The following is a 19174-nucleotide window of genomic DNA, read 5'->3' as shown; positions in this document are numbered from 1 at the left end:
ATTATCGAGACAAATGGCCAACAAGCGGAAGCAAAACAAAAAACACAGGAACGCAAGATACCAACAAAGAAAAGAAAAGCAGCACCTTGACCAAGCCTAGATCTAGGAGCTAGGGTTTCAGCCGATTTACCAGAGCCAAACTCTTCCAGGGAAGAGTTTGGACTTACTCTTCTCCTTGTTCATCGGGAGCGAATCGGCGCAGCCAAAGAGCGGCAGGGTGGGTAAGATGTGTTCGAAGGGTGCCCTGGCTAGGTCATCGTGGCTCTGATACCACTGTTGGGTATCTTCGCCTAGCCAGGGTTACACCGCTTGCTTTCCGAACCTCCTGTCTTCCCCACTTCGTGCTCAAGCACTTGACTCTTCGTCTTCTTCGTCTTCTGCTCCTTCTTCCTCTTATGCTTCAGATCTGTATGATAAGAGAAAGAAAAAAGAGTAAAAATGATACAAGAAAAAGAAGATAAAGGAAGAGAGAGTTCAGAGAGGGGAAAAGGTGTCCTCGGGACACGGTGGGACTCAGATTTTCCCCAGAACTCGGCAACCCTTCCGGCAGCAGTTCGATCAAGGCCAAAGAGACAGATATGGAGCGGCTTCTCAGATCTCAGCAGAGCCACCAACAGTAGGAGCTAAGTACAGAACTCCGGCAGCTCAGATCTACTCAGGTAACCACCAAACAGGGCTCCGGTGGTCAGGAAAGCCCGGTGATACCTCCACTCACACAGGGAATCTCGTACTATCAAAGAAACAACAACACTTGAAAGGAATAGCAGAGCCTTTCTCACTTTGATAATAACGGTTATCCCAACATGAGAGAGCATCAGGGATTTAAGGAGGGTAGCAGCAACGGTAGGGTGAAACACCATTGAAGGCGCTGGAGAAAAACAAGGCAAAAGGGCGGTGGAAGGTGGAGGAGTCGAGGGGTCAGGGAGAGAGAGAGGATTAGAGTTAGATGGAGCGGCGCAGAGTAAAAGTGAGAGAGAGAGTGGGGCTGGGTGGGGTATATCTAAAGGGGTAGTGGGCTAGGGTTTGGGAAAAGTGAGTGGGCTCAGTTCTGGGCTTAAGTGAAGGCCCAGACAAAAGAAAGAGAAGATAAATGAGAAATGGGCCCTCACAAACCCCACAACCAAACAGTGTCTGATGTTTCCTACCGAGGAAGTCTCTCAATTTGATGAGAGGAGGACCTTGTTGCTTGGTGCTTGTATCGGCTATGATTCTAAATGTGATGATTACAAAATCCTAAGAGTTTGTCAACGTGTTATAACGGCACCCTCCTCTTATGGGACGCTCAATACTTATCAGTTGTATTCGTTCAAAGAGGATTCTTGGAACCAAATTGATCGTGTTGCTAATCCTGATGATACATCTAAGTCTAGTTTTCAAGCTGCATTTGTTAGAGGTAAATGTTATTGGTGTGTTGCGCTTGACAGAATTGAATCGTGGGATTGTAGTGAGAAAACCTTATCTTACATGGATTTCCCGCCAGAGCGTCGTATCACTAGATATGGTCAACTTGTCCAGATTAATGGTGGAGATTCGTTAGGTTTTGTTGGATTTTCGGATCGAGATCCTAAAGTCGGTCATGATTATGAGCTTTGGGTATGGAGTGAAGAGTTAAAGAGGTGGGATAGACAGTTTAGTGTCTCTCTTGGTGGTGCTGTGGGTAGACCAGTGGGGACTATATTTGGTACATTCTTATTTCTTCATGGAATGACTGGCACACCGGATGAGTACATACGTCGTCTAGTAGCTTATGATTGGAGTAAGGAAGCCTGCAAGGAACTCGGTATTCGTAATTATCGCTTTAGAATCAATGTCCTTTGTGATGTCGAGGGCACCGTTGTACTGCCCTGTGGAAAGCATGGAAAGCCAATCTCTAGGTATGTACGCTACTATTCTTCTAGCTTTCTCTTAAGGCATTGTTCCAATGATATTTGACTAAACATGATGGATGTGCGAGTGCAGATCCTCAATTATTAATAATCCTCCTATCGTCACGGTCGGCCCTCCTGACCCGTCCGAAAAGTATTGCATTTGCGGTTGTCATCGCGGGACGAGTTCGAGGGACAGTAACTTAGATTGCATTTGCGGTTGTCATCGCGGGACCCTTTTCGATGCAAGTGTTGTCAACTTTACTCCGATGTCTACAAGCTTGATCTTGAAGATTTTGCTTATAATGGGTACGTTTTTTTGTTGATATGTTCTAATTCTAACATTTTACAAATGAAACATAAAGATGGATTTTGAATATATAGGTGATGCATGTATAAAGTTAGTTTCTTAAGTAGCATAAATTATTTGTGTTTTGGACTAGTTTTCTAATGTAAAACAACTTTCTTTTATATAGTTTCTTTACTAATTAAACATGTCTGACTTGTAGGCTTACTCGGAAAAAAAAAAGAAAAAAAAAAGAAAAAACACCTGATGCACAAGGAAATCTCTAGACATCATCTGTATAAGAGAGAGGGTGGATCGAACATGTGTTCACAAATATTTTACTTGTAGGCTTACTCGGTTTAACTTCAAATTATTGATAAAAATAACAAATAAGAACTTGATTTTTATATAATTTATAAAATTAGTGATCCCAATACTAATTTATGAAGTATTAGAATAAAAATAAATACCTAAATCATAAAAGATAACACAAACGAGAGCTAAATGTGAGTGGTGCTCACATAAGGTGCTCATGTAAGGTATGTAGCATAACATTCCTCTATATATATATATTAATTGTCTATGTTATAATCACCACATATCACACAACATGAGCACAAATCAAAATATTTTTTTAATTAATATATTTATATTTATATATTGCAGCTAATTAATGAGGTATATAGACAAAGAAAAAATCTACAAAGACAAAAGAAACGTAAACGAAATGCAAGTGATTTGAATTGTAAGTATTACATTCTTTTAAGATAAAAATACGTTTAATACATTATGATAAATTATTAATGTTTTTTTAATTATATTGTTTATCTATTTAGGTTCATTGCTACATGAATTGAAAAATGTGCCTGATTGCATTCATTGTGGTGCAAGAATATTTGAATATGAACCTCCTACTTTTTGTTGTGATAATGGAAAAGTTAAACTTGCATTTTCTGAAGTTCCTACGCAGTTGGATGAATTGTTTACAGCCCAATCAGAAGAAGCTATTGATTTCAGAAGGAATATTCGTGCTTATAATAGTATATTCTCATTTACGTCGTTTGGTGTAAAATTGGACAAAGAATTGGCATCTGCAAGACAGGGAGTTTATTATTTTCGAGCACAAGGCATGGTTTATCATGATCTTCCTGGATTGATGTAGTAGCCCACTCTTTTATTTATGATTAAGATTAGTAAATGCGATATTTAATTATTGCATCCTCCAATAATGTTAATCCAGCTGAGATTCAGAATTAGATTTTTCCACGTGAGATGATCGTGATTTATTCTTTGAGCAGACAATAATTTAATTTTCAGAATGATAAGTGACAGCATGTGAAGCGAATTAAATCTACGGGTTTAATATAGAATTAGCAGGCAAGAAATTAGATATCAAAAATATGGAATTTATTAGAGTAACTAGTATTCGATTACAAACAAGCAATATTAGCAAAACTCATAACTATATTCAGATTTAAAATACAAGACAGAAGGATTTATTCCTAGCTACATTACAACTTCACTCCTACTATCTAGCTTGTACACGTAGCAACAAAAGGGGAGAAAAATGGCAAAGAGAGAAGAAAAGGGGGGGGGGGGACAGCAGCTCCCATCCCTTCTCTGCAGCTAGAGCAACTTCAAAGCGGATTAGGATCCTCTGCTGTGCACAGCACCATGCTGTGCACAAAAACAAGGTGATTTGCATTTAAATAGGAAGAATTAAAAAAAGAAAAAGAAAATACAAAAATACTATCTTACCTTGTTTTTGTGCACAGCATGATGCTGTGCACAGCAGGGGATCCTAATCCGCTTCAAAGCCATACCCTATGACATCCCATCCCCTCAGCTACTCACCACCTTCACAATCTTCGATTCTTTACAGCTATCAGCCCTTTCATTCATTCCTTCATTTATTATCTTATACTATTTGTATATTCCTTGTGCTATTTGGTCTCATATGATTATAACAATAGTATTAATATAATATTTTCTTTTAATATGGATTGGTTGTTCAAATGTCAGATTATTTACAATCTTTCTTTATTTAAGAACCAACAACTCTTGCTGAATGATCAATGGAGACAAAAGATAAATAATATCATGCACAAGCTCGATGAGATGTTTAAACAATTTTGGAGAAAAAAAGTCAGTTTAACAATTCCATGTGGGTCTCCCACAAATACAGTAACTGAACCTAATATTTACAAAATAAAGGTAGGAATCACATGGGCTTCGCAAGAACTAACATATAGAATGAATATATTAATTTCCACTTGATCAGTTTTTTTAATATTATATATCATAAATTTGAATTTTAATATTAATATATTTCGTTAATTATAAAAAATAATTTAAAATATACTAAATATAATATTAGCTGGTGCGGGCTCGGGGTGGGGTTTTATATATCCGGCCCCGCCCCAGACCCGATTCGGGTTTAATTTTTCATGCTCGTCCCTGCCCCAACCCCCAAAATAGTGGCCCCGTCCCCGCCCCATTAGGGCGGGTATAATTGTCATCCCTAATTTTGGACAATTGGACATGGCACTTGAGTCCGAATTTTTTACCCAGTCCAGCCCAAATTAAAATTGGGCCTAAAAGCGTGGACCATCATATTATAAGCTGAATTGTTCAATTTGTTCCGTATCTATTTTTTTTCCTTAGTATTTTATAGCTAGTAGGATCTTAAGTTGTGTCGAGCTCTAGACTTTGTTACGGAATAATTTTATCATATTGAGAACCATGTTCACTATTGCATTTATTCAATTTTATAATTATTTTACTTTTTTTGATTACTAATATATCTTGTGATCTTAAAAATATATGGATTTTTGTTGTTTATTGTAATATGTATTGTGATTTTAAGATTATTTGGTTTTTTGTTGGTTTTTGAAATATATCTGGTGATTCACTACAAAAAAACGCATGATTACCGACGGCATTTTGCCGTCGGTAATAAGACACGGCCGCCGGTGATAAAGGTTACCGGCGGCGTTACCGGCGGCAACTCGCCGTCGCTAACCGGCTCGTCGGTAACGCCATTACCGACGGCGATCGGCCGCCGCCGGCAATTAACGGCGGCAAAGCCGCCGGCATTTCCGCCGTTGAACGGCGGATAGTTGCCGGAAAATTACCGACGGCATTTGCCGTCGGTAATTAGCGGCGGCGAGATCACCGTCGGTAATTTCCACCGGACGGTGGTGGCGCACACGCCGGAGTTGTTCAAGGTATTACCGAGGGCAAATGCCGTCGGTAATTACCGAGGGCAAAATGCCGTCGGTAATTACCGACGGCATTTGCCCTCGGTAATATTTTTTAATTTATTTTTTTTATTTTATTTTATTTATTTATTTATTTATTTATTTATTTTATTGTATATCCACAATTTATTTCGGTATTTATACAGTATTGCATAATTTAGACGAACTTCCCAGTCGGTCACCCATCTTAGTTGTGCTCTAAGTCAAGCACGCTTAACCTTGAAGTTCTTTTCGAATGGTCACCGGTACAGAACACTCGTATTATTGATATATATAGTATCTATTAATTCATTTAAAGTCTACTTCAATATACAATATCATATATATTCATAACCTTAGAATATGTCGAGATGATATACAAAAAATATTGTTAATTACGGATTTGGCTCGTTTCCGTTCTTATTTTTATGTCGGAAAAATATTTATTAATTAATTTATTATTAATTTTCGTTTTTTTTTTTTTTTATCAATCTAGTTTATACACCATTCATAACCTTAGTGTTGATTGATGAGTGAATCACTAATCAAATTAACATTCTTAAGTTATAATTATAAGATTCTTACTAAGAATCTTGAATTCTTAGTAAGAATCTTGGATTAGTGATGATTGATGAGTGAATCATTAATCAAATTAACATTCTTAAGTTATAATTATAAGATTCTTACTAAGAATCTTGAATTCTTAGTAATAATCTTGGATTAGTGATGATTGATGAGTGAATCACTAATCAAATTAACATTCTTAAGTTATAATTATAAGATTCTTACTAAGAATCTTGAATTCTTAGTAATAATCTTGGATTAGCGTTGATTGATGAGTGAATCACTAATCAAATTAACATTATTAAGTTATAATTGTAAGATTCTTACTAAGAATCTTGAATTCTTAGTAATAATCTTGGATTAGCGTTGATTGATGAGTGAATCACTAATCAAATTAACATTCTTAAGTTATAATTATAAGATTCTTACTAAGAATCTTGAATTCTTAGTAATAATCTTGGATTAGTGATGATTGATGAGTGAATCACTAATCAAATTAACATTCTTAAGTTATAATTATAAGATTCTTACTAAGAATCTTGAATTCTTAGTAATAATCTTGGATTAGTGATGATTGATGAGTGAATCACTAATCAAATTAACATTCTTAAGTTATAATTATAAGATTCTTACTAAGAATCTTGAATTCTTAGTAATAATCTTGGATTAGTGATGATTGATGAGTGAATCACTAATCAAATTAACATTCTTAAGTTATAATTATAAGATTCTTACTAAGAATCTTGAATTCTTAGTAATAATCTTGGATTAGTGATGATTGATGAGTGAATCACTAATCAAATTAACATTCTTAAGTTATAATTATAAGATTCTTACTAAGAATCTTGAATTCTTAGTAATAATCTTAGATTAGTGATGATTGATGAGTGAATCACTAAGCAAATTAACATTCTTAAGTTATAATTATAAGATTCTTACTAAGAATCTTGAATTCTTAGTAATAATCTTAGATTAGTAATAATCAATGTTTAAATTTTCACTTGTATTTCAATATATATTTGATTTTAATGTTTTTGTATTTTTATCTTTGATCAATTTATTAGATGATAAATGAAAAAAAAATGAAAAAAAAAATAAAAAAATAAAAAAAATAAAAATAAAATAAAATTAATTACCGACGGCAAATGCCGTCGGTAATTAGCGGCGGAAAAATGCCGTCGGTAATTTTGGCTGGACGGCGGTGGTGCTATCGCCGGATGTCACCGGCGGTGGTGATTAGCGGCGGCCGGTTGCCGCCGGTAAATACCGACGGCAATTGCCGTCGGTAATAAATAATATATATTTATATTAATATATATTTTAATTAGCGACGGCGTAACCGCCGCTAATTAGCGGCGGCCCGTTTGCCGTCGGTAATGCGCCGGTAATAGTCAAAAGGCGACCCGCCTTTTTTGCCGCCGCCGTGCCGTCGGTAATTGCCGGCGGCGGCGCCGCCGTCGGTAATTTTCGTCGCTATTTACGCGTTTTTTTGTAGTGATTTTTGTTTTTGTTGGTATAAAACATATACTCATTCCATCCCACAATTTAATATTCATGTTTCCATTTTAGTCTATCATAATTTAGCTAGTATCCTTTGATATTTTTAGTAAAAGTACTCCACACAATCCTATAAAATAAGGCTCTTACTTCACTTTAATTATTTTAACACTCTCATATATAAAGGGGAGACCTTTATTCCATCAAAACACACTCAATCACTTTATTAAAACTCACGTTATTCATATAGAGTACAAAATAATATACATATTTTAGAAAATCTTAGATACAAAATAATATTTTCTGGTCATTAGAAAAATAAAAGAGTAAGAGTAAAATGCACATGTGTATAGGTGAAGAATAGTATATATATAACGAACAATCTAGATAGCCAATCACAATTGCACATAAGTAGGTCATCCATGATCAACTGACAATGCATTACTAATATATATAGGTTCAATGCTATAACAAGTAGGGCATAAATAAACCTTTAATAAGAAATATACATATCAAATGAGGCAAATATGAAACTCACAATATGAAATGAGGCATCAAAAACCATTTTATAATACAAAACAACAATGATTAAGCAACATCCAATTTACCCTGCTAATACGATGATGTGTTTGGGCAGATTCTCAGCCTCCAAATTTGGGCAATGATGAATTTCGAGTTGTTTGAGGTGCGGCATTCCACCTTCTTCGATGTCGATACATCTCAACAAACCCATGCTTTGGAGGGAGAGGGCCTTGAGACAGGGGAACCCATCATGCAATACTTTCATTCTGTCACACATGTAAAGAGCTACTAAACTTGATAAGGTGAGGTATTGTAGCTTTGGTAGCTTACCCAACTCTTGCATGGGATCATCATTTAGGTTACACAATGTGAGATGAGAAAGATTTGGGGGAAACACACTCGCAGCTGGACATTTGAGCATGCCACCATCCAGTTTAAGTATAGTGAGACTCTCGAGATTTGGAATAATTTCTTCCATTGAAAACGACATGGTGATTTCTAAGTGTAGTTCCACAAGATTCGTCATCTTTTCCAACGACGCTCGCGCCCGACTAAACTCATCGCTTCCTTCCATTCCGGTAATACATATGCCCAAATCACGAAGATGACAACTAGCCATTAGTCTTGAGCTGCATTCCAGCCAATCCTCGAGTCTGATGAGTTTTAAACTCTCAATGCTTTTCCAATTTTCTATCATCATCGTTCTGCCATAGACGCTATGTATATGGAAGTGACGTAGCCTTTCCATTTTCAATGCAACATCTGGGAACAACACAAGCCCCTTCTCCACATCAAGAACCTCGAGTTTTTTAAGGCGATCAAACCAACTTGGGAGCTGCAGTACGAAATAACCAATGGCACTCGGATCTCTACGTATTCTAAAGTACTTCAATCCAAGCAAGAAGCGAAAAGAGTCTGGCAATCTTTGGAACGAAGAGCCATCGAGGTCGAGTATCTTAAGGAGTTGAAAGCTCTTCCAGTAACGAGATGCATAAACGTCCTCACCTCTGACATTAAGGAGGAAAATAGAGCGAATATGCTTTTTCCGATTGAACGAGAAAGTCTCAAGGTTTTTACCATAGACAACATGATGACGAGGTTTATACGAGGATTCAGATGAAACCCCCTCCTCCTCCTCCCCTTTTACGATCTTCAAGCCCATTTCCTCCTCTGCTTTGCTTAAGCATAGGTCCCTAAGAAGATCATGGAGACGACAATGCTTCACTCGATCATCGTTGATGAAATCATCAATCTGAACCATGCTCCGATTGATCAACTCATTTAAATAGCCTCTGGCTATCTCATCAGTTGTTCCATTTCCATCTTGTTGGATCAAGCCTTGTGCAATCCATATATTTACCAGCCTTTTTGAAGGAATAGTAGAATCTTCTTTGAAAAAGGCTAGGCACAAGAAGCATGATTTCAATTGGGGAGACAGATTCTGATAACTCAACTCCAAGATTTTTGGTACGTTGTTTTCGGGGGTATCCAAGTAAGAGTTTATTTGGTTAAGAACTTCTTGCCATCTACTCTTGGTTTGGGTTTCCACTAGTAAGCCTCCTACCACAACCAGGGGGCTTAGCCCACTGGCCACCGGGTCCTCACTTAAGTGAAGTGACCCGGGTTCGATCCCTCTTGGGAGCGAATTGGAGAATGGAGATATAAGGTGGATTTTGGTGAATGGAGAGATAAGGGGTTCTTGGAGTGGATGGGGAACTAATTACTAACATCTAACATGACTTTGCCCGATCAAAAAAAAAAAGTAAGCCTCCTACCACACTAATTGCTAGTGGTAGACCATCGCATTTTTCTAAGATATGTCTTCCTATAATTTCCAATTCTTGTGGGCATGTGCCATTGGTGCTGCCAGTGAATGCCTTCTTCAAGAACAATTCCCAGCTCTTGTTGGAGTCTAGAAGCTTCATCTTGTGCAGACAATGATCATACTTTGTAATTATCTTGTTGCGACTAGTAAGTATTAATCTACTTGTTTTATCTGTAAGCATAAAAACTAATTTTAACACCGTATTCTAGCAATCAATAATAGTCATTTTCATGTTGTAAAGATGTTAATATATCAAAATAGTCAGTTTCATGATGAAAAGTAGCCGCAAAGATAAATATAGCTATTTTGCTCTTAATTCACAATTAGAAAGTTTGGTTGTTGTGAATTGTAGCCAAAACATTAGTAAATTAACTACTATATAAGAAGCATTTTGGTCATATTTGTTACAACTAAGAAACATGGTAAAATCTTCTTCCCCTGTCCCAATTATGCATTTGTTATATGTTCTCAAATATATGCACTTTCTATTTAAGATATTATCGCACATATAATTTGGCAATTTTATATTTAATATGAGACCCTTTCTCCACTATCTATATACAAAATTGGAAACAATTTCTTCACCATCAATAACCTTTTTAATATCTCAATAATTTTTTTATTAAAATTCATGCCAAAACATTTCATGCATAAATATAAGGGACCGAGGGACAACCAAATTTTGTTCATCAAATTAAGTTCAGGAAAATGATGCTCTCTCCATCCCTAAAAAGTTTGTTCCAGTGGGAGCAGCACATGTTTTAATAAAAGGTGATAAAAAGTTTATTTGACGATGGAGTCATGTACAAAAATAATTTTTATTGTAAAATTGGTGGTGGGCCCACGTACAAAAATAAAAAAATAAGAATATTCGGTCAAACTTTTTTTTGACACCTCAAAAAGTAAATTCGGGCAAATTTTTGGGGGCGGATAAAGTAATATTTTATATGTAAACAAACAATTCTTTTTTTTTTCTTTTCTCGACACATATATGTTATTAAACTTTCAAAAGTTTAAGCTAGAAATTAGAAATTTAGTTGAAGTGCCAGAACAAAAATAGACTAAATATCTCAAAATAACAACATAATTTTTACATACCTTGTTCATTAGGGAAAGCACTCCTCAAATACTCCCAATGTTCTTTCTCCCACACATCATCCAGAACTATCAAGTAATTCTTGCCCTGCAGCTGTTCGTGAAGCATTTCCTGAAGCTTCCGTTGAAGGTATAGCTTGTCCTTCATCGACTCCTCCAATTTCTGGATTTCGTTAAGCAGCTCTTCGTTGTCTTGTTTAGACCTCGGCAGCTGGAAGATCAGCTGTTTGATCGTCTCTTGCGGCGTAAACTCACTCGAAACCACCACCCAAGCACGACACTCGAATCGCCCTGCAACGACGTTGGGGTGGTTGTAAATCTCCCGAGCAAGCGTCGATTTCCCAATGCCACCCATGCCCTCAATAACCGCAATCGAAATCCCTCTCCTCTCCTCATCGAGAACCGATTCTCGCAGCAGCTTCTTCACATCATCTTCCATGCCCACCAGGTGTTCGTCCTTTTCCCAATGAGCCAACTGCCGCCGCAGTTCAACCTGTGACCTCCGTGTTGAATCCCCCTCCGCCGCCTCTTCGAGAATCTTAATCCCGTACCTCTCGCGGCTCTTGTCAATGGCGTCGAGCCTAGCTCGGATCGACTCGATCTCGGCCCCGATTCTGTCGAGGTGGTACATACGCTTCGCGAAGCTGGTGCATCTCTTGAGGAGGCCTCTGTTCTTGTCGTTCTCGGCGTTGACGAGGAACATTTCGATGGCATCTTCGGCGTCTTGAGCGGCGTCTTGAGCGACTTCTTTGATCTTCTTTATCCAATTACGCACCCCCTCGTCTTCAGCTTGCTTTTTGTTCGCGTGTTTGAGGAAAGATTGCATCCACTCCAGCTCTTCTTTCAACGACTGGACCTTCCCCTCCACGCCTCGCACCGATTTCACCTTCTGGATGAGCAGATCGCCGAGCAGTGCCACCGCCGATGAGATCGCCGCCTCCGCTGCCATATCGACCGATCACTGGATTTCATATGCTGCTCTCTAAACTTTGTTCACAGCAATGCATTATTGGATAGGTAAATGTCATTGCCCCCTTGATTATTACCCGGACAATAAAGTCCACAGTATGGACCCCATAAATAATAGTTGTCCCTCTCTCGATGATAGGGCACGAGTTTTAAGAAAAAATTGGAGATTTATATATAGTGAAGAAAGGGCCCGAACGTATTGATTAGTTAGGTAATAAATAAATGATTTATAAAATGAGTTTTTTTTTTGTAAATATTGTGTAAATAAGATAAACAATTATATATACATTGTTTGCTTATTTGTAGTAAAAATTCGAACAGATCATATAAAATTTCGAGTAGCATATATATTTTCTCTTGGGCAAGGTATAACTTTATAACTAAGCAAGAGTGTTACCATCTTATAAAGAGTGAGATAAATATGTTATCATTCAAAACAAACAAAATATAGAAAAGAATATTCTTACTTTAACTGATAAATTTATACCTTATTATATTATATCTGAACAAGTGGATTTGGTCTTTGATTGTTTAGAATTGCATTAATTTGATGGATGCATTTGCAATGTATTTTGGAAATGAGAAACTACTCAGAATTTACATGCATGGTATAGCGGCCAATAGCAATTGGCCTGCCAAGGCTGACTTCAACTTTATTTTCATAGATTATCACAAAAAAAGTTTAATAATCTTAAGGTGGGCTCTTTTGGTCGCAAATTTATCTATACCTATTATAAAAGAGCCTTGTTTTACAAAATTTGATTTGCCTAATATATCCATATTTTTAAATGTATCTTAAGGACAATTGTGTAATATCATATTATTATTATTATTCTAACTTTCATGAAAGTTCGATGTTATCTATTTATCAATAATATATCTATTATTTTATTCTAAGACTTATTAATTTTTTGAATACAAATTTATTATATAAATTCAATAAGCATACAAAAAAACTTAATGAAATATGTTGTTAAGTCCTACTGAAACCTAGATCTATACAAACAAAAAGATTCGAAAAATACATAAATACATTGCGGAAATATATGTTTGTAAGAAAAATAATATAGTATCGTTCTACAAAAATAAAATCAGTAAAGTTAAATAACATAAAACTTTTGATTGGATAAATATATAAAAGTTACACATCAATATAAAGGATATTTCATTTAAAATTATTTATTTAATTAATTCACAATTTATATATGAAATTTTTATAATATACCAAACAAGTATCAATGAATTCTTAAGTTATTTTATACTGATTTTATAGAGTTTTAATTTAAGTGCTATTTTTAGTCCTACTAAAAATCTAATTTATCATTACTATAGATATTAGTTTAATTTTTTTTATCAGAGATATTATTTTAATTTTATGCATTAGTATATATTAAAAGTTTTGAATTTAACCCTTATAATAAAGATTTTAATAAATTAATGTAAATACTTAAGGATATGATGATCATAGGATAACACATCTTCGGAATACCCACTTAAAAATTAATATGAATGAAGAATATAACACACAACGCTATGCAATATTTCTCTAATTTTGACATAGATACTGATTAACAAGTACCACTGAAACAAGATCTGGGAAAAAAAATTGATTTTGATATTATCAATTTTGTTCATTGAATTGATGTATCAAAAAAAATGTTTATCATCATTATGACATCATGCCAAACTCAAATCAAGTAATAAATACTTGATTAATTAGTAATTTGATATTCTTTTGAGATTATATTTTAATTAATCTATATACTATAGATTATACAGATGTTAGAGCACTCCCAGCAGAAATCCCAAAATTATGCTCCTATATTTCTTCTTAAAGCTTCCCTATTTAATTTTAGGATCTCGATTTTATAAATGCATACACCAGATCTCCTATTTTCTACATAAAAATAATAATTGTGTGTGGGCCCTACTAATTATAAGCTTAAAATAAATTTAGGGTGGGTGTAAATTTAAGATTGAATTTAGGTAGGTGTAAAATTTTTTGTGGGCCCCATCCAATTTAGGGGATCTGCTGGATGCATTTTTTATTTCATTTTCAATTGTTTTAGCCTAAATTTAGAATTAGTGATGCATTTAGGTGATCTACTGGGAGTGCTCTTATAACCCCTTGCAATATCCATTTCTTCTAAGATTGTGAAATGGGTTAGTTTTGTATTTAAAAATCTCTTAGATTTTGGATTAACTTTTTTATTGTTGTCAATGATGTCAGTATTATTTATTATATTTTAGATTCTTTTTTTTAGTTTCGTCTTGAAACAAGCTAACTGTATAATTTTTATTATCATAAAATTTTCACTCTTTTTATGCAATAAGAACATGGAGTCTCAATCAGTCATCAACAAGCCATCATCCAATCCACTAACTACCAATAATATATGTGAAATGTTTATGATTCCTATGTTGCACTTTGTTGAGGTTTTGCTTCATTAGATTAAGTAATTAAATTTAAGTAAAAAATAATTTCACAAGCTTTATTTAACTTAAAGATTCGTTAGAATATCATAATGAGCTCCGAGTTATATCAAAATGCTCTCACTCATTCCACTGCATATGAGCTGAACTATAAAATAAGTATACACAACTATTATGATATATTCAAAAATTACTTTAAGCAACATTTGTATATTGTTTAATCAAGTAATCGTACTATTTTATTTTTTTAACTTTCAAATTAAATTAATTCATTAGTTTGACAATCTTTTGTGTCGAGTTATGCTTTCATTTTTAGCCTACATACCTAATTCTTTCAAAATAATTAACAACTTCTATGATTCATTTTCAAATATTTATTACATAATGCACTAAGTGAGGCGGATGAGCCTTACTCATCCGGATGAGTAAGGCTCGAGTAAGGGGAGGGCTGCATCGGCTTACGCATCCAAGAAAGGATTTGAGTCCCCTTGGATGAGTAAGCCGATGCGGATGCTCTTACTACCTTATCGATCTATCAAATTATAAGAATATCCATGACACTAATTAAGGATAAGACCTTGTAAAATATGCATGACACTGGTTGGGAAGAAGTTATTTATGGATAATTCTGATAGTGTAAGGGGCCTTTATTATTGAGGGTTGACTTAATAGATTAAATAGCATAGGTCAATCCATTATTTATTAAGATGAATTCAAATTTTGAGATATCTCAAGATAGTTTCTATAATTTAAGATAATCATCTTGATTTTTATCTAATTAAAATGGATTGAAGAAATCCTATTAATGAGGATAAAAAATTCTCAATCATGTAAAGTAAATGTGTCTTAAATTATAGATTATGCTTATTATCACATATTTTTTTTAAGGTAGATTCATATTGGTTCATTATCTTGTGACATCATTAAATATATTCAAGATAAGCATGACAAAAAAATCCACATTGTAATGTACGTAGCTAGATTTTGCTTTCTCTTATGAGACGTAGAGTTGTATAGTTTTAGACCCTTAAATTTAAATTGGAGGATTATCTCAAGAGTTCTTTAGAGAGATTCAACATTATCTACGCAAAAAATCTCAAGAAATCCATCCATAGAGCATTATCTTTCGCTCATTAAGGATTAAAACATAAGTTGTTTTTTGTAACACCCGGCATTTTCACTACGGTATATATGTATTGTTAATATTATTTTCTATTTTCTATTATTTTAAAGAAGAAAGAGAAGTCTCAATTTTATGCAAAAAGCCCAATAATTATTGTTTGGGCTAGTGATTTTGTTAAGTTTTGGAATAGAGTCCAATACATGTATATATGGGCTAAGTTTAAATAAGCCCAATACTTAATCATTTGGGCCAATGATTATATTAAAGAGGCCCAAGCCCAAGTCTTTGTGTTATCAGTGAATCACTTAGCTCTAAGCTGTCGATTAGATTTATTAATCCAGATTAGCTATTCGTCTGGCTCGTATCCTTCAGCTTTTCACGCAGCTGCTTAAGAAACCGACTTCAAATCAGTATAAATCTCTTCTCTCTCACATCTGATGTTTTTCCCCTCATTCGGCAATACAGCAGCCTCCTCTTCGACGTGGTCGAAGTTCTCGCACCGGAAGTCCTCTCCGTTTCCCCTTCTTTTCCGATGTGGAGCCCTAATTCTTAGAAGAAGGAAATTACTACTGTCGCGACTGGAAGGCCAACGAACGGCTGAGCTTCGCCCGTCTCTGCCTTGAATCCATACTCGAGAAGGAGAGAAAGGAAAACGAGCACTAATTCTTTTCTACTCCCGCCGTCATGGTTCGGCTGCCACCTCCGCCGTCTGTGGAAGACCGGCGATTCAGCGGCGCCGCTCCATTCACGACGCCGCTACTGCTGCTACACGATCCCCTCCGAGGCAGCAAGCGCTGCCGTCATCATCGACGTCTTGGCTCGACTGAACAGGGTCGCGTCCCTCGTCGTCGAAAAGTTAAGTATTCTACTTGTTATTGAACAAAGTGTTTGATGTTGCTTGTGATTTCTGAGTTCGTGCCAAAATAATCGAGGCATAGGTGACTTCTCTCTGAGATTCCTAAAGTGAGATATTAAACAAAATGTTATATGTACTTGAGGTAAATATTCACTAGAATCTAGTGATAGGATGATAGGAATCGAAGTTCTATCCCAAAGCCCCAATTTTCAGCCTCTTTCATGAACCCTAGAATCTATTCCCTTTATATTAGCATTAATTGACTATGTATAAATGTTTATATGTATGCAAAGATATTATTGAGAGTTATTTGGGTATTTACTCAAAAGAAATCATGATTTCCCAATAAGTTTAGTTTAGATGGATTGGTGGATTTGGGAATTTTTGTTATAGGATAGCTATTTGTTTGATGCTTGTGTAATTGTACTCTTTGAGTTGTAAAATGAGATTATATGATAATAATTGGAGGATATTAAGCATGCTACTATATGTTGATGTGTTGAACATGAATTAAGTTAAGCTAAAGCATGCTAATGTATATTAAGATGATGTATTTGAGATCCTATAGCTTTTATTTGAGAAAAATATGAGTGATATGTCATTGAGCATTGCTGTCAGTTTTCGGGTCGGACGGAACAGTATGTTTCGGGGTACTTTTGATGATGTTTTCGGAGTCCAAATAACTTGAAATTTTTACTGTAATAACTTCATCATGTGTAGTCGTTCTCTGCAAAATTTCAGCTGAATCCGAGACCTCTAGGTAGGTCAAACAATTTTCTGAAATGTACTGCGCGAAGCAGCGTAGTTCTGTGGCAGATTCTGCCTTTTGTGAGATAATTTCTTATACATTTGAGATATTGTATTTTTATAAATTCCCGATAAATATAGACTTTAGTAGATTTCTAAAAGTGTAAAGCTTATATTTTTCTTTGAAGAGATTGATTTTATATGATTTTTCAAAGTTGAGATTCATTTATGAAGACATGTTTGAGATTTCTTACTTGGGATAGTTATAAATAGAACCATGCTAAGTGATTGATGTTTAATTATTAATTGTAAGCTAATCTATATAGAATGGATTAGTTTACTCTTAAGCTTTTCTCAATTTGAGATATCCCAAGAGATGTGATGTTACTATTTGCTTTTAGTTAAGTCCATATAAGTAGAATACTCAGATTAGAGGATGCAACTTTAAAGGGATACAAGTTTCATTCAAGATTTACTTTCTACTTACTTATTATCCAATCTTACCTGGGAACCTCATTATAATGAAGGTTCGAGTGGCAGTGTAGAATGAACAAGCAAAGACTTCTATTTCATTAAGCGTATCAGGTGGGCTTACTAACTCAAGAGATAAAGATGCATACTTTAATATAAAGTTTAGTGTATGCATTTATTTTTAAATTATTGACTTGCCAATGTTTGAGATTTATATGATACCATCTACATAGAAGAACGAATTCGGGTCCTGAGCGAGTCAGGATTTGTGTACACAGAGTTGACAGTTAAACCTTGTGTTAGCTTGTCATCGTGTTTGAGAAGGAGGCCTACTTCTCAACACTCAGAGTTATATGATGCGTAGATATGGTACATACATGTTAATTGTCTACAGACGTATATGATGTTATGATGATTATAGAGAGGTTTTACAGTTTTACATACACAGGTTATTTAAATAAAACTCCTGTGTGATGTTTGAGATGGCAAGTTCAATATATAGCTCTAAGAGCAAGCTTTAAAGTTATTTCGGCATGACCACTAAGTGCTTTTTGGTACTCAGCCCTGCGTATGTTTCTAAATATGCAGGTTAAGCTGTGATGCAGATGGTAGCAAGCAGAGCTAAGCCCTCGGTGTATATATATATAATTTAGGCTCGGGATTTCATGTCCTCATACATGTAATCCACTTGAGTTGTTTCCGCTGCAACACTTAATGTACCTTACTTTATTGATGTGTTGTAGAGATTTTAAACCAATAGCTTCGAGAATTATATTATTTAGACAACTTGTCGTTGTGTTATTGTAAGTTGTCTACTCGTGAGTTTTAAAAGTGTTGCCTACGATTATTCAATATTATAGTGATTTATTGTTAAACTTGGTTCATTTTTATTAGTGAAATCTCTTTCCTTTTTCATTTTCTTTCTCTGTTCCCCGGTCACATCTTTCCCCGGCTTAACTATACACTAGATTAGGCCGGGCTGTGACATTTTTATTGTTGTTTAAATGGTTATTGTCGTGAAGAAGATTTATTCCTAAAACATTCCATGAAGTGCAAGGAAGGGGGGAGACGAAAAATCACAAAAAAAGTTCTTGATGATTATATTGACATAACAAGCGATGACGATGAAGATGATGATGATTGCACATTGAAAAAATTTATCTCTGGAAGCAAAAATAAGAGAAAGAAATTTTCTCCAACCATCAAAGTCAAAGTAGAGAAGATTTGATGTGAATATAGATTCACATGTAATAGTTTAGACTAATTAGTAGTTGACGTATTTGCTTTTACTTTTTAATTTTTTAGTTACAAGCAATATTTGACTTTTAAAAATTCAATAGGTATATCAAATTTTATTCACAATAATTTTTACAATGATATTTTGAGTATTGCTTTAAATATGATGTTAACTTTTAGCATAATATTAAACTATCAAGCATAACACGTGCAACGCACGTTTCCTCCCTTTTTTTTAGCACGAGAATTAAGAAGTAGTGTGTGTAGGTGAGAAAGTGAAAGATGTAAATAAATTAAGGGTAAAACTTTTAAAATGACTCAAGATAAATGGGACGTCTAAACAGGAAAGTGTCTCAAGATAGGTGGGACGGAGGAAGACATGATACTGTTATTTTGCAATTACTAAACGAAAGAGTCAATTTTTTTTGAAAATAAGTTAAGAAAAA

At 35.0% G+C, this 19174-nt stretch overlaps 2 protein-coding genes and 1 long non-coding RNA gene across 3 annotated transcripts; 2 read left to right on the top strand and 1 right to left on the bottom strand.

Moving 5' to 3' along the window:
- Positions 1 to 1134: 1134 nt before the first annotated feature.
- On the top strand, positions 1135 to 3313 carry LOC131018296 (uncharacterized). Its single transcript, XM_057947022.1, has 3 exons — positions 1135 to 1874; positions 1960 to 2063; positions 2988 to 3313. Exons 1-3 carry the CDS (start codon positions 1135 to 1137, stop codon positions 3311 to 3313), a joined length of 1170 nt encoding a protein of 389 aa, XP_057803005.1.
- Positions 3314 to 7925: 4612 nt separating this feature from the next.
- Positions 7926 to 11981, bottom strand: LOC131017505 (disease susceptibility protein LOV1-like). Its single transcript, XM_057946261.1, has 3 exons — positions 10897 to 11981; positions 9742 to 9969; positions 7926 to 9530 (listed from the first exon to the last, which is right to left on the bottom strand). The coding sequence occupies exons 1-3, from the start codon at positions 11840 to 11842 to the stop codon at positions 8056 to 8058; spliced, it is 2649 nt and encodes an 882-aa protein (XP_057802244.1). The 5' UTR covers positions 11843 to 11981; the 3' UTR covers positions 7926 to 8055.
- A 3789-nt stretch (positions 11982 to 15770) lies between these two features.
- Positions 15771 to 18367, top strand: LOC131017652 (uncharacterized). The gene is made up of 2 exons (XR_009099748.1): positions 15771 to 17606; positions 18081 to 18367. It is a non-coding gene; the product is annotated as an uncharacterized LOC131017652 (long non-coding RNA).
- Positions 18368 to 19174: the final 807 nt, after the last annotated feature.

This window comes from Salvia miltiorrhiza, chromosome 3, assembly GCF_028751815.1.
Source record: "Salvia miltiorrhiza cultivar Shanhuang (shh) chromosome 3, IMPLAD_Smil_shh, whole genome shotgun sequence".
NCBI classification, from domain to species: Eukaryota; Viridiplantae; Streptophyta; class Magnoliopsida; order Lamiales; family Lamiaceae; genus Salvia; species Salvia miltiorrhiza.
This window is presented reverse-complemented; position numbering and strand designations above follow the sequence as displayed.